Source organism: Hibiscus syriacus, unplaced genomic scaffold, assembly GCF_006381635.1.
Source record: "Hibiscus syriacus cultivar Baekdansim isolate YM2019G1 unplaced genomic scaffold, ASM638163v2 tig00110940_pilon, whole genome shotgun sequence".
Lineage (NCBI taxonomy): Eukaryota > Viridiplantae > Streptophyta > Magnoliopsida > Malvales > Malvaceae > Hibiscus > Hibiscus syriacus.
In genome coordinates this window covers 2,516,869-2,532,037 of record NW_024062923.1, presented here as the reverse complement: position 1 = coordinate 2,532,037, position 15,169 = coordinate 2,516,869, and the positions used below count along the sequence as shown (strand labels likewise).

The window sequence follows — 15,169 nt, the reverse complement described above, 5'->3', positions numbered from 1 at the left end:
GTCAAATAGCATATCTTAAGATTGATTAAAAAACATAAATGAAAAAAATAATGCAACGATACAACAATTCTAATTTTCATTAAAAAAATGATATTTTTATTGTAAAGCAACACACTTTAGATTTCATTTCCATTCTAATTTACAGGGTAACACCACCCTCCATTATTTTTTACTGCAAAAATACATGTTAAGCCTGACAAAACCTACCTAACATTAGACAAAGTATAGAAAATATTACCCTTTATGCAGTTAAGCTTCACCTTTTGCTCCACGGCGAGCACCTAGAAGCGACTGTTCAACAGAAGAAAAAAAACAAAAGAACCATATAAGCATATGTTGGTTCTAAGAGACTATTTTATGAGATGAGTGTTGGATACGAATATATAGGCATGTTAAGAAAGCCGTGTAAAATTGAAACTAACCAAATTTAGAAGGTGTAGAGCCGCAGGCCTGGTGAATTTTCTTGCAAAAAGAAAGCACGGGGCTGGCTTCCCCTTGCTACTGCACCATTCTCTTCGGTTTTCAGTCTCGTAATAAATATTGTCAATATCCTACATAAGTATTCGATCATTTCATCAAATACAACCTATGCTACTCAAATTTGGGTGTATCTGTTAAGGGTATGTGTAATTTTGATTGAAGGAGCATCATATCCTCATACCATGTCCGAGTATGCATCGGAATGATTTTTAGTTAAATTGATTAGTTTCGAACCAATGCAACTGTCTACCAAATATCATTCTAGATCTTTTAGCTTTGAATATAAAATATGTGGAGAGCCGAAGATTTATAATTCATTACCATCTAGGAGCTCAAAGGAAGGGAAAAGATACCTTTATAGATTTAATAAGCTCTGGAGTGGCATCGGAAAACTTATAAGTCACCGGATGCCATCCACGGCGTTCACGATCTTTAGAGGCTGAAAGATCCCATGCAGAATATATTAACGATCTTCGTGTTATTTCTCCTTCAAAACCCTCTTGCTGTATAGTTTCAAGGAGATGGTATTACAAAGAGAGAATAATTTGAAAAACAAAAGAAAGAATGACAAAACCAGTATGATTATTGGCACTTCAATTCATTTCAAGAAGTTTCACGTGTAAAATTGAAATGCTCGCTGATCAAAAGGGAACGTAGGCTAGAACGGAAAAATTTAACATTCTTTGGATATTTGGTAGTTGTAGTGACTCAGTAGCAATTCGGAATATTATTTTCCAGTAAAAGGAGACATTTTATATCAACTCAAGAACTAAAAATGTAGACAAGGGGCGGTTCAGACTTCAGACAAATTCTTACCGCAAGTAATGTCTGAACGTAATGTTCATCAGGTATACAATTGTGCTCCTTTGCAGGATCAGATGGCTGCTCATTATAGATTGATAAGATCATTCCATCTATTAGAACGCTTAAAATGTACAAAGAAATTCGAACAGCATGTGAAATCATATTGATGATATATAAAAATGATATTTCATACTTACAAAGGGACGATCTCGCCAAAACTCCGGCAAGGATTTCCTCTGCAGATTATTGATTAGGTACAATATGAGAAAATAGCATATAATAAAAACCACGGAAACTTCTCAGATCATTTGATTTATTATGTTATTAAAGAAATGGCCCGTTGAGAGAAGGAACTATAATTCGCCATGTTAAGCTTGCAATGGAGCCAAAACATCACTCCATTGAGCAAAGTTCCCCTTCATTCTCAAAACATGTAAAGGAAGCATTAATGTTAGCGTGAAATGCTCAAAGAGTCACAACATTCTGTGACTACAAAGACCACGATCTTCTTAAAATAATAAAAAGGCCAGCAGTCATAAATACAACTTGCCTTGCAATGTTGTTGGAACATTGGAAAGACTGTAGTATCATTTACAACCACCTCTGCATGCTTTCTTGTTAGCACAACCCACTGCAAGATAAGCATATCATACGACGATTATGGTCATACCACAGCAAAGTTCTTGCAACAAGTATACATACTATTTTACTTTCTTTTCTATCGATTAAAACATTGGAAAATGTCGATTACAGAAGCTTAACCATTACCTGAGATCCTTTCCTCCAGTTGTAAACAGGAATAACAGGATCCATTTTTGGGTTGTATCGACCCTCTTTTGTATCAGCAAAGCTGCTCACAAATCATAAGAACTTTCAGAAAGAAAATCTTCAAAGACTCGTAGAAGCTTATATTTGTTATTAGCCAGTTGATTCCAGTTAGACGACAATATTGGTGCATCTTAAAGCTAGTTCAGAATAAAGTATTAAAACTCATTTTAAGTTTAATATCTATTCCTCATAGCAAGGTTATCATGGAAAAAAACTAGTTAGGTCAGAAATATAAATATTATACGAAAAGGTGAAATGACACAAGTATGTACAGAGTATACTTTCTCAGTTTTTTGGTCAAGAATCAGGTCTTTAGCTTTTTCTTACTGACAGAGAAAGCATCACAATGTAATATACAACACCTTTCAAATATGCAGGGAAAAAATACATAAGAAATGTAAATGCAGCCGAAAAGTTATTATTTAATCACCATTTTGCTCTATAAGTGACATAAGACTAAGCTCTATCATGAAACCATTTGAACACTTTAAATTTTAGTTGTAAATTTGTATTCCAAATATATACATTAATAATGGATAGCATGGAAAATACAAGAAATGCGTCGAAAAATTGGAACTCCAAGTTCCACTAACCTGTCAACAAAACTAGTTGGTGTAGACATGATATAGTCATACATGTAACTGAAGTTATAAATAGGTATGCAGCTGAGAGGAAACCAATTAACTGAAGCATTGTTAGATATCACATTTTCAAAAAAGGAGCATTCTCTTAGCTTTGAAAATGAAAACAATACAAATAAAGCTTTTATAGAACAATCACCATAGAGATCAATCCTCACCTATCCGAGACAAAAACAAAGCGTTCGTTATAACGATCTGTTAATGCATGTCTAAGTAATATACGCTCAGCCTCAATCATAGTCGCTTCTCCCCAATCTACCTGAAATAGAACACATGAAATAAAATCTTATCATGTCAAGAAAAACAGAAATACGTTAGTTCAGTTTCTATCACCAGTTATGATTGATTGCAGAAGTGATAGGTTTTCAGACAAAAGGCTCCACAAAAATTTCAGATACATCCATAACATACACCAACAAACATGTCAGTATAACAACTCTATCCTAATGTTAGAATCTAAAGTGATTGTAATTCTACCCTCATATCTTCTGGTTTAGCTATCATAGGTCTCAAGTTAAGCATCAGATCCTTCGGCAATTGGCCAACAACTCCACGGGTCATGTATGGCAAACAAGTTGATAATATCATATTGAAAATAGTACATTTTCCATTCACGGAAAAGATGAGTCACAATTAACAAGTCCGTGCAACAACAGATTGGCCTTAAGGCAGCACCAGGAAGGTTGTTACTGGTTCGTGGCTTCAATTGAAACTTCTAGTATTTGAAAAGCAAAATTTATAACACAATCTTCCCTACCATGTCAGTAAAACCTCAGGAAATCAAAATTCAACATGTTATTTACAGTTGCAATATCAGCATAAGCACTAGAATGAAGACAAGTGATATCATAAACACATTTATAGACACCGAAACAAAGCATCAATTGCATCTGTCAATAAAAAAAAAATTGGAATTTCTTTTAATTATAATAAAAAAAACTGAAGTCATAAAAAACAGTAGAAAAAATAACCTGTATACTATCGTTAACTTGCCGATTCAAAAAAATAGCGGATCTCGTTGTTCCTCTGTTTAACAAAAAGCCAGGCCTAGAATGAACATAAATTGAAAATCTGTTCTCTTCTCCCTGCAAAAATAAAAAATTAAAAAAAAAATACTTAATGATCAGGACCATAATTCAAAATAGAGGCATCATAACTTCTCTAATATTCAATCTATAAAAATATTTAGTAAGTATTTCGAGAAAAATGCAGCTAAAACGAAAATATAACAAACTTATCCATAAATGCTAAAATTGGAAACATAGTAAAGCACACTACAAAGCATCCGTATTAAGCAGGATTTTATTAAATTCATGAATAATTAAAAGCATTAAATTGAAGTACCTTGAAAAAAGCATCCCAAATCATATCGAGAGGAAGCCGATTCCTGGCGATGAAAAGGAAGGCGATCTTCGGGTTGCCGGTGAAACGATGTCGTAAAGAAGCCAACGAGACAATCCGAGAGTACTGCGTCTCCACTAACACTAAACTCGCCATACAAAGCGACACTAAAAGCACCGCCAAAACCTTCCTCTTCCATCTAATTTGCGATTTCTGCTGTACCGGTTTTCGCTTCATCGCACTCATTATTTCTTCCTTTACTTATTTATTTATCTTTCGTTTCTCTCACTTCAACAACAACGACAACACCGTCGCCGCCATTTTTTACTTACTCCTCTCGCTCTTCCGTGCGTGAGAGCTTCAAAATCAGTTGAATTTTGTTGAGAATTTGAAAGGGAAAAAGGAAACGAATTAGTACTTTGTTTGTTTGGAGAGAGAGTGGAAAGGAAACTAATGTGGGAAAATGTGATGAGTGATGATGAAAGCTAGGGTGGCTTTTGAAGAAAGTGAAGGAACTTCGACCTCCGATGCGGGAGTCGTAAAGGGAAGACAGTTCTTTTACTAAAGCTTGCGTGAGATGTAGGAGATCTGATCCCTTTTCAACACAGATCAACTAGCCTTCATTTTCTTCCTTTTCAGGACAATAATTAAAAAACAATATTTAGTTAATAAAATTATTGTTCGTACAATAGGCTTAACGTGTTATAATTGGCATGTTAATAAATGTAATTTTTTTGATAAAAAATATTAATTCTAGTTTTATATAAATTAAAAAATTATATCATGAATTTTTTCACCAAATCATTTTACTTAATATTTCATTTACATTGTTGCACTATACCTTATGTTAAGGGATGAACGTAAAATTTTATATTATGGAGTGAATTTTTAAAATTTTATAAAAATATAAATTTATAAAATTAAAGGACGAAAATAGGTTATTAATAAAACATATAAAAAATAGACTTAAGGGTCACATTTGTCCATGTAGTAGATCTAATTTATAATTTTTGTCCCTATTATATTTTCGTATCAATTTAGCCCTCAAAATTATTTAATTGCATCATTCTATACCCTATCTCTAACTTAAAACCCTAAATTGATAACTCTAAACTTTAAACCATAACCTCGTAACCTTTAAACTATAAACCCTAAACCTTAAACTATAAACCCTAAACCTTAAACTCTGACTTAAAACTCTTGATTTAAGGTTTTAAGTTAGGGGTAGAGTATAAAATAATACAATTAAATAATTTCGAAAGCTAGATTGATGCGAAAATACGATAGAGGTGAAAATTAGGTCTACTATAGAGACAAATGTGACCCTTTTGCCAAAAAAAAATCTAAAATATATAATAATTTAAATTTTTAAAAATAACAATTAACTTTTGATACTCCTCTTGGCGTATCTCTATTTATGTGCTATTGCTTAATCATTTTCCTTTTATAAGAGGAGCAATGATTATAACTAAAATGAGTTGCTTTAGAGGTTAAAGAAAACAAACATGAAATGACATTGATTATAACTTTGTGTTTAGCTGTGATGAGAAATAAATTAATTGAGAGCACGAGGTGCTAACTAACTGGTTGTTAAAGACTTATTTGGTGAGTCCCCTTGATGAATAGAAAAGGGTTTATTAACCCTAAAGAAATGCAACCACTAAAAGTGGGGTATCGGCTAAGTAAAGCCTTCCTCACTAAAATCATTAGGGGGTCAATGCCAAAACAGTGTGATTTATCGACCTCCTTGCTTTCAACAACCATGAAAGAGAACCACCATTTTGTCTTTCTGAATCATCATCTTTTGCACCTCTTTTAGAAGACTTTTTATAATTTCAACGGACAAAATGATTGTCATATTGTTTTTTGGGAAATAATTTTTTTAAATTTGTTCTTTTAAATAGAATGGTTTTTACAATGTTGTAAAAATATCATATGGATCACCTAATATTTTCATAAAGACGTAGAAAAGACATGACATCTTCTTTCAAGATGTATGCATGCTCACAAGTTAACAAATGTTGAAGTTCAAACGGTGCATTCTTAAAGAAACCGTCTAATCCCGAAGTCTTTCAATAGTCGTTAGATAATTTAGACGTCTTTTATAATGTATTGTAACAATAAGCTTAGATGAGAAAATAATTTTTCCAACCCCTCATATGAGTAAATCTTTTTTTCAATTACATTGTATGAGAAAATTTATCATTTCAAATTAATTTTTTTATCCAAAACTCGACTTGTATTAAAGGACTTATTAAACTTCAAAGAGACGAAGATAGGCCCATTTAATAGTTGGGCTCAAGTGTCCTTTAACCCAAAATATTGGAATTTGATGCAACGTCGTTGGCTCCTTCTTTCTCATACCGAAAGCGTCCACCAAAGTATCGTGAGTTTCGCTGCAGCCTCCAGCAATGTCTATCGAATAATTTTGAATTCTCGTTTCGTCAAGAATTATATAATCTTTTTTTCAATTAAGTCCTTTAAATTACAGTTCTTCAGTTGATGAGACTGCAGGGAAATCTACATGGACATCCTTCAAATCCCCAAAACTTCAAAGAGACCATTCTAAAATCAGAAAATTTTCAGCGAAGTGTAGTTCGAGCTTCAAAAATGGAGGGCTCGAACAGTTCCCGAATGGGGTTAGCAAAAATCGTGAATCCAATCTCGTGCTAAGTAAGCTTGAGCCGTGTAGACGGAGATGCCGATGAGGGTGCAGCTTGTGCCGGAACAAGCAAATGCAGCTCTATGAACTCATGGATGTAATTAAAACTTAAGTTTTCAGGATCGAATATAAGGATCCAACGGGTTATGAAAGTTGAGATCTTTGCATATTAAGTAACCCAACAGTTCATGCATTTGCTGTCTATAACTTATGCCGATAAAACTTCTTTTATCATAATTTTAATTTTAGTTTTAGTTTGTGTGGTTGGTTTGAAATATTGTTTATATTATATTTTTTTAAAAAAATTTATCTGTTTTACATTGATTTTATGATCAGAACAAATTTTTTAATTAAAAATATTTTAAAACAGCATTTTCAAATGCACCCTAAATATGTTAAAATTTACTTTAAAACTTAATGAAAAATACTCGTAAAATATTTTCCTCTTCACTTGATATGCTACTACTCAATACTTCATTTTCCTCTCAACTCAAATCACTTCTTTTACCCATTTAATCCACATATATAGTGTTTACCATCCATGCTGCCTCAGTCACTTCTTGGTCTGTCATCTATCATGCATGTATACATAGGGGAAGTCGTCACCAAGAAGGATAGACCTAGAGGGATAGATAAGGGTGGTTGTCTTCATAAAAATTTTAATATTTTAGATATTTTTTATTTAAAATATATTTTTGTCATTCTAAAATTTTATAATTTTTTTATTAATTAAAATTTATAAATTTATTTTTTAACATAAAATCATGTGTCCGTCCTAAACATGAACTAAGTAACTCCCTAAAATCGTTTGCATCATACAATGATATTTTTCAATTTTTTAATAAAAAAATTAGATAAACTTGTTGACATGAGATAACGATTTCACATTTATTATTACAGGAGACTACAATTTACTAATTAGTTATTATTACAGTATCAATCTCATATTTTTAAATAATTCAGATAACCATAGTTTTAATTTTTTAAATAATATTATTTCTTTAATTAAAGATTAAAATAGTGAGTGTTTTTTCAAGAAGTGAACACTAATTTCTAATATAGTCTCAAAATAGTTAAAAGGAATTTTTCTAAAATAATTTTACGTTAATTTGAAAAATTAAAACAAAACTTTAAAATTTTAATATCAACTTTTAAGATTATATATTTATGGATGAATTGAGGCATTACGCATCTAAATTTATTCTTAATTATTTAATATTTCAAATATTAAATTTTATACTATAATTTTCCCATTTCCAATGCTTTCATTTCTTAAACCATTTGTGTGTTCCACTGCAATTTACAAAATGAAAATAAAGAGGACTGATCAACAACTTTCCTTTACATTAGCCATTGGCCACTTCGATGTCTGGAACCTGCAGTCATATTTCTTCTTAATCTTAAACCAGAAGACGATAATCTTGTTCATCAGTTGGAGTTTCATGGAAGAAATAAGGAGTGCAAAACATGCCTCCCCACAGTGGAAAATAGATTAAGGTGATCGGAAGTGAACAAACAATCATCATAAGTCCCATTATCACTCCCAGTGAGCAAACAACAGCCTCTGTGTCACAACTTCTCCCAATTTGCCTCCACTTCCTGTCATCCCTGATATCACTCCCAGTGACCTGCTAAGTCGAATTTGAGTTTGATTTTTCTATCGTATTAATTGTATTAAGAGATGGATATAAAATTTTATAATAAAAATGAATTTATAAAATCTTAGAAAATTAGATTAAATTATTAATACAATATATGAAAGGTTGAAATTTTTTAAATTTTAAGGTAACCATTCTCGCCAACCTCTTATTCATCTCTGATCGTACCTTTTGGAAACGAAAGGAACAATGCCAAATATATAGTAAAAATACTGAGCAATGATATTATCCATTGTCATCTCCACCCCAAAAGTGAAAGCGTATATTAAGCCTAGTATCCACCTTCTATGGTTCATCAATCCATTAAAAATAACTTCCAGAAAACTCTCATTTGGCTTGTTGGAAACCTTTTTCAAATTCTCATGGTTCTCACGTGGGAGTTCTTGGCTGTAAACTAAGACCAGTACCGCTGTTATAGCTTGGAAAGTCGCCGGGAAGACGAAAACGACCCTCCATGCGGTGTTTTCCGGTACGTTAAAGGATTTCACGAGGGAAAACAAGAGGGGCATGATTAACTGAGCGATACCGGCTCCCATGCTAGCCCAACCGACAGAGAAACCGTTAGCGACGCCGACGAGGGAGGTGGGGAATATTGAGCTTATCCAAAACTGGTTGGCCACGAAGTTGAAACCTACGAGGAACCGTACCAGGATGAAAGAAGATGGTGATGAAATGAAAGCGGTGGCTAAAACTATTGGAGCAATGAGGATGGAGAGAGTGGCGGAGGCGATACGTGGACCGATTGCTAAAAGTCAGCACCGAAAATGGTGCATTAATGCACAATTCGGTGCAATGGTCAAAAGGAGTACACAATTGTTGAAATTTGCTAAATGGTATAATTAAAATTTAGTCATTGTAATTTAGGGTATTTACAAATTAGTCCTTAAGCTTCAACTATAAATACCCTAGCTCATTTAGCTTCAAAATCATCCCAAATCATTATAGCTTTCTCCCAATACTAGAGAATTTAGAGAGTTTCTTAAGAGTTATTTTCTCCTTTTTATCAAGAGAAAATTATCATTGTTTTCTCCTTGGTAGATCGAGAGAAGTTGTAATTCCTATTTTCTCATAGTGAAATTCTTATACCGTTGCCCGTGGTTTTTACCCTATATTATTTAGGGGTTTTCCACGTAAATTTTGTGTATCTTTTATCTTCATTTTTATTTTCTCAAATTATCAGTTGCAATTTTGCTCTATCCGATAGCCGTCTTCCGCAACAATTGATATCAGAGTCAGATTAGAGTGTGTAATATCTATTTATTGTCTTTGTGGTTGCCACCAAAAGGTGGATCCTCCAACATAAGAAAGTAAGAAGGTATTACCCATTCTTTGAAGGTTACAGAGAACTATTCACGATAGTGAAATAGTGATAGCTATCTGTAATAGAACTATGACAACGAAATTTGATATTGAAAAATTCAATGGGAGAAATTTCTCATTGTGGAAATTGAAGATGAATGTAATCTTGAGGAAAGACAGTTGTCTAGCAGGTATCAGTGAAAGGCCGATGGATTTCACAGATGACAACAAATGGATCGAAATGGACGGGAATGCTATGACAAACTTTCATCTAGCATTAGCAGATGAAGTATTGTCAAGCATCGAGGAAAAGAAGACATCTAAGGAGATATGGATCATCTAACCAAACTGTACGAGGCCACATCGCTGCACAATAAAATTTTCCTTAAGAGAAAATTGTACACTCTCCGTATGCCAGAATCTACTTCAGTAACAGAGCACTTAAATACACTGAACACTTTATTTTCTCAGCTTACTTCCTTAAGCTGTAAAATAGGAGAACAAGAACGTGCTGAACTTCTACTTCAAAGTCTACCGAATTCGTATGATCAACTCATCATCAACTTGACAAACAGTAATGTCATCAGTCTAGTCTTCGATGACGTTGCAACTGTTGTTCTACAAGAAGAAAACGGCGCAAGAACAAGGAAGACAAACAAGTAAATCTGCAACAAGCAGAAGCATTGACAACGATGAAAGGGAGATCAACAAAACGTCATCAAAGTAGCAGTCACAAACATGGTAGATCGAAGTCGAGAAGAAAGAAGAATTTAAAGTGCTATAATTGTTGAAAGAATGGTCACTTGAAGAAGGATTGTTGGAGTCTAAATAAAAACTCCAATCCACAAGGCAATACAACAAAGACTTCAGATGATGGAGATGCTCTATGCTGTGAAGCGTCAATAACCGTGGAAGGAAGAAAACGATTTACAGATATATGACTCATTGATTCGGGAGAAACATATCACATGACCTCAAGAAGAGAATGATTTCATCATTATGAGCTTGTCTCAGGAGGATCTGTGTATAGTTGCAATGATCATGCCTTAGAGATCATTGGCATTAGAACCATCAAATTAAAGATGTATGATGGAACAATTAAAGTTGTTCGAGATGTACAGCACGTGAAAGACCTGAAGAAAAATTTATTATCATACGGATTGTTGAATAATAATGCAAGCAAGATTGAAACACGAAAAGGAATCATGAAGGTGTTCTGTGGAGCGCTTGTGGTGCTGAAAGGTGAAAAGATAGCAATAAACTTGTACATGCTGAAGGGAGAGACTTTACTAGAAGCAGAAGCCTCTGTTGCCTCATATAATTCAGATTCTGCAATGCTATGGCATCAGAAACTTGGACACATATCAGAACAAGGAATGAAAGTCCTTGTGGAGCAAAAGCTACTTCCAGGCTTAACAAATGTATCACTTACTTTGTGTGAGCATTGCATAACAAGTAAGCAGAAATGGTTGAAATTCAACACGTCAAATTCTAGAGGTAAAAGTGTTTTAGAATTGGTTCATTCTGACGTATGGCAAGCACCAGTTACATCCCTACGTGGAGCAAAATACTTTGTCTCATTTATTGATGACTACTATAGGAGATGTTAGGTGTACCCTATTAAGAAGAAGTCAGATGTGCTTTCAACTTTCAAAAACTTTAAAGCGTGGGTGGAACTTGATTTTGGAAATAAGATCAAGTGTTTCAGAACAGATAATGGAAGAGAATACACAAGCGAAGAATTTGATGACTTTTGCAGGAAATAAGGCATCAAAAGACAGTTCACAATGGCGAACACTCCTCAACAAAATGGAGTGGCATAGCTGATGAGCAAAACCTTGTTAGAAAAAACAAGAGCAATGTTAAGGGATGCAGACCTAGAAAAATTATTCTGGGCAGAAGCAGTCAATATCGCCTGTTATTTAGTGAATCGAATCAACTGCAATAGAGCTGAAGACACCAATGGAGATGTGGACTGGTAAACCATCTGATTATTCAAACCTCCATGTATTTGGAAGTATTGTGTACGTGATGTACAACTCCCAAGAAATTTCAAAGTTGGATCCAAAATCCAGGAAATACAAATTCTTGGGGTATGCTGATGGTGTAAAGGGGTATCACTTGTGGGATCCCACTGCCCGCAAAGTGATCATTAGCAGGGATGTTATTTTTGTAGAAGATAAAATACAAAGAAAAGAAGATGATGATAGCACTGAAAAGTCAAAGACTACAAGATACATGTGGAAAAAGGAGGTTGAATAAAGAGATTCTTATGAAGCAGAACCAACACATGATGAATAAGAACTAGAGAGTTCTGAAGCTCCAACAACTCGTCAATCAGATCGTGTGAGAAGACATCCCAATTGGAACTCAGATTATGTTATAGAAGAAAATATTGCATACTGCCTTTTAACATACCAGGAGGCAATTAACAGCTCAGATGTTTCACTGTGGATGATGGAGATGCAAGAAGAAATTGAAGCCATTCATAAAAATAATACATGGGACCTTGTGCCACTACCACAAGGAAGAAAGCCAATTGGTAACAAATGGGTCTTCAAAATCAAGCGAAATGGTGACAACCAAGTGGAGAGGTATCGTGCAAGATTGGTGGTCAAAGGATATGCTCAAAAAGAAGGTATTGATTTCAATGAAATATTTTCTCCCATGGTTCGACTAACAACAGTCCGAGTAGTATTGGCAATGTGTTCTACATTAAATTTACATCTAGAGCAACTAGATGTTAAAATAGCTTTTCTTCATGGAAATCTTGAATAAGAAATTTACATGCTCCTGCCTGAAGGTTTTGAAGAAAAAGAAAAAATAACTTGGTCTGCAGGTTGAACAAATCTCTATGCGGTCTAAAGCAGGCACCGAGGTGTTGGTATAAGATATTTGATTCCTTCATTATGTGCCTTGGATACAACAGACTTAATACAGACCCTTGTGCTTATTTCAAGAGGTTTGGTGATAACGATTTTGTTATATTGTTGTTGTATGTGGATGACATGTTGGTTGCAGGACCCAACAAAGATCATATTGAAAAATTGAAGGCACAACTGGCTAGGGAATTTGAAATGAAGGATTTGGGATCAACAAACAAGATTCTAGGGATGCAAATTCACCGAGACAGAAGTAATAGGAAGATTTGGCTTCACAAAAGAATTACTTGAAGAAGATCTTGTCAAGATTCAACATGCAAGATTGTAAGCCAATTTCTACCCCTCTTCCTATTAACTTCATAATATCCTCCAGTATGAGTCCTAGCAGTGAAGAAGAGAGGATGGAGATGTCTCGAGTACCATATGCATCGACAGTGGGAAGTTTAATGTTCGCTATGATATGTACAAGACTAGACATTGCACAAGCAGTGAGAGTGGTTATTCGGTATATGGCGAATCCAGGCAAAGAGCATTGAAATACATTAAAGAGGATCATGAGATACATCAAAGGGACCTCAAATGTTGCATTATGTTACAGAATATCAAATTTACTTATTAATGAGTATGTTGATTCTGACTATGCAAGGATTTGGATAAAAACAAATCTACTATAGGATATGTTCAAAGTTGCTGGTGGAGCTATAAGCTGAGTTTCAAAATTACAGTCAGTTGTGGCTACATCCACAATAGAAGCAGAATATGTAGCAGCTACACAAGCCAATAAAGAAGCAATTTGGTTGAAGATGCTATTGGAGAAGCTTGGGCATAATCAAGAGTATGTCTCTTTGTTTTGTGACAGTCAAAGCTCCTTGCATCTAGCAAGGAATCCAACATTTCATTCAAGGAAAAAACACATACGAGTTCAATACTATTTGATTCGTGAAAAGGTGGAAGAATGGACAATAGATATGCAGAAAATCCATACCAAAGATAACATAACAGATTTCATGAAAAAGGCAATCAATGTTGATAAATTTACTTGGTGTCGATCCTCTTGTGGCCTGTCAGGAACGTAAGCAACATGATGGTACAAGGTAGAAAGAATGGTGTGAAGATATGATTATTCCAATCAAATCTTCAAGTGGGAGATTGCTAAAAAGTCAGCACCGAAAACGGTGCATTAATGCACAATTCGGTGCAATGGTCAAAAGGAGTACACAATTGTTGAAATTTGCTAAATGGTATAATCAAAATTTAGTCATTGTAATTTAGGGTATTTACAAAATAGTCTTAAGCTTAAACTATAAATACCCTAACTCATTTAGCTTCAAAACCATCCTAAATCATTCTAGCTTTCTCCCAATATCAGAGAATTTAGAGAGTTTCTTGAGAGTTGTTTTCTCCTTTTTATCAAGAGAGAATTATCATTGTTTTCTCCTTGGTAGATCGAGAGAAGTTGTAATTCCTATTTTCTCATAGTGAAATTCTTCTACTGTTGCCCGTGGTTTTTACCCTATATTATTTAGGGGTTTTCACGTAAAATTTGTGTCTCTTTTATCTTCATTTTTATTTTCTCAAATTATCAGTTGCGATTTTACTCTATCCGATAGTCGTCTTCCGCAACACCGACGAGGTCACAGACGGGTCCCATGGCTAGGAGGAAGAAGATGGAGCTGACAAAAGTGGCTTTACCGGCAGCGCCGACGTCGACAGCTAAGAGGTTGAGGTTTTGACGAATTATTGGAATAAGGGGAGGAATTGAAAAGGTGGAAAAGAAACAAGAGAACAAGGATAGCCATGCGACGTGGAAGGCAAGCATGTGAGGTGGTGAAGTGGAAAAAGGGTGAAATTCAGTGGCTCTGTTGTTTCTTGGAGAAGAAAGTTCCATTGAAGGAGCTTATGGTGCATCCTGAGTTCGATATCAACTCCTCAAAATCATACAATTTTTAACGTTGGAGAAAGGAAATTGGGATCATCACTGAATTTAAATTTATAGATGTTTTAGTATTATGGTGCTAATTCGGATTCTCTTGCCTAAATGGCAATGGAATAAGTTTATCAACTCATTGTATTTTTTATCCGTTATGTTAACACAAACAGATCATTGTAATTCTTATCCGTTATATACACGCATTGAAATCGTTTTCCTTTTAAATATAATTTAGTTCTCAACCCATCAAGTATTCTAAATAATTAAAAGAGGTATTATTTTTCTTAAAGATCGTAAGTTCCAATAACAACCTCTACAAGACGTATATTCATTATGATTAATTAAAAAAATTATAAATAGATAATCTTAGACTATTAAAAAAATTAATTCTTTCTTGTTCACAAACATGTTTGAATTTACAAAAGGAATTTTATTTGTTTAATTTTAAAATTTTGAAATATACCAAAATATTATTTATCATAAATCCAATCCTATTCGTGATGAAAGAAAATCTTTTATAATATACTAAACAATAATATACAATTTGAATATTATATATAAATACAGTACATATATTTTTATTTCTTTATTTCCAATACAATATGATCTAATATCATATGTGCCCCCAAAAAAAGATATATGTT

The 15,169-nt window shown here is 33.9% G+C and overlaps 2 protein-coding genes across 2 annotated transcripts; both read right to left on the bottom strand.

The window, feature by feature from the left end:
• Window positions 1-149: 149 nt before the first annotated feature.
• On the bottom strand, window positions 150-4,544 carry LOC120147665 (glycosyltransferase BC10-like). Its single transcript, XM_039160979.1, has 11 exons — window positions 4,098-4,544; window positions 3,725-3,838; window positions 2,912-3,012; window positions 2,706-2,777; window positions 2,053-2,134; window positions 1,835-1,915; window positions 1,482-1,520; window positions 1,297-1,362; window positions 834-983; window positions 423-551; window positions 150-291 (listed from the first exon to the last, which is right to left on the bottom strand). The coding sequence occupies exons 1-11, from the start codon at window positions 4,338-4,340 to the stop codon at window positions 250-252; spliced, it is 1,119 nt and encodes a 372-aa protein (XP_039016910.1). The 5' UTR covers window positions 4,341-4,544; the 3' UTR covers window positions 150-249.
• Window positions 4,545-8,566: 4,022 nt separating this feature from the next.
• LOC120147511 (high affinity nitrate transporter 2.7-like) lies at window positions 8,567-14,483 on the bottom strand. Its single transcript, XM_039160869.1, has 2 exons — window positions 14,222-14,483; window positions 8,567-9,159 (listed from the first exon to the last, which is right to left on the bottom strand). Exons 1-2 carry the CDS (start codon window positions 14,481-14,483, stop codon window positions 8,567-8,569), a joined length of 855 nt encoding a protein of 284 aa, XP_039016800.1.
• Window positions 14,484-15,169: the final 686 nt, after the last annotated feature.

Excerpts from the sequence above, each read along its gene's own strand:
- LOC120147511 (XM_039160869.1), bottom strand. The coding sequence starts at position 14,483 with ATGGAACTTTCTTCTCCAAGAAACAACAGAGCCACTGAATTTCACCCT. Across the intron at positions 9,160-14,221 it reads ACCCGTCTGTGACCTCGTCG|CAATCGGTCCACGTATCGCC; the intron begins GTGTTGCGGAAG and ends GCTGACTTTTAG.
- LOC120147665 (XM_039160979.1), bottom strand. The coding sequence starts at position 4,340 with ATGAGTGCGATGAAGCGAAAACCGGTACAGCAGAAATCGCAAATTAGA. Across the intron at positions 3,839-4,097 it reads TTTGGGATGCTTTTTTCAAG|GGAGAAGAGAACAGATTTTC; the intron begins GTACTTCAATTT and ends TTATTTTTGCAG. Across the intron at positions 2,135-2,705 it reads CCAACTAGTTTTGTTGACAG|CTTTGCTGATACAAAAGAGG; the intron begins GTTAGTGGAACT and ends ATTTGTGAGCAG.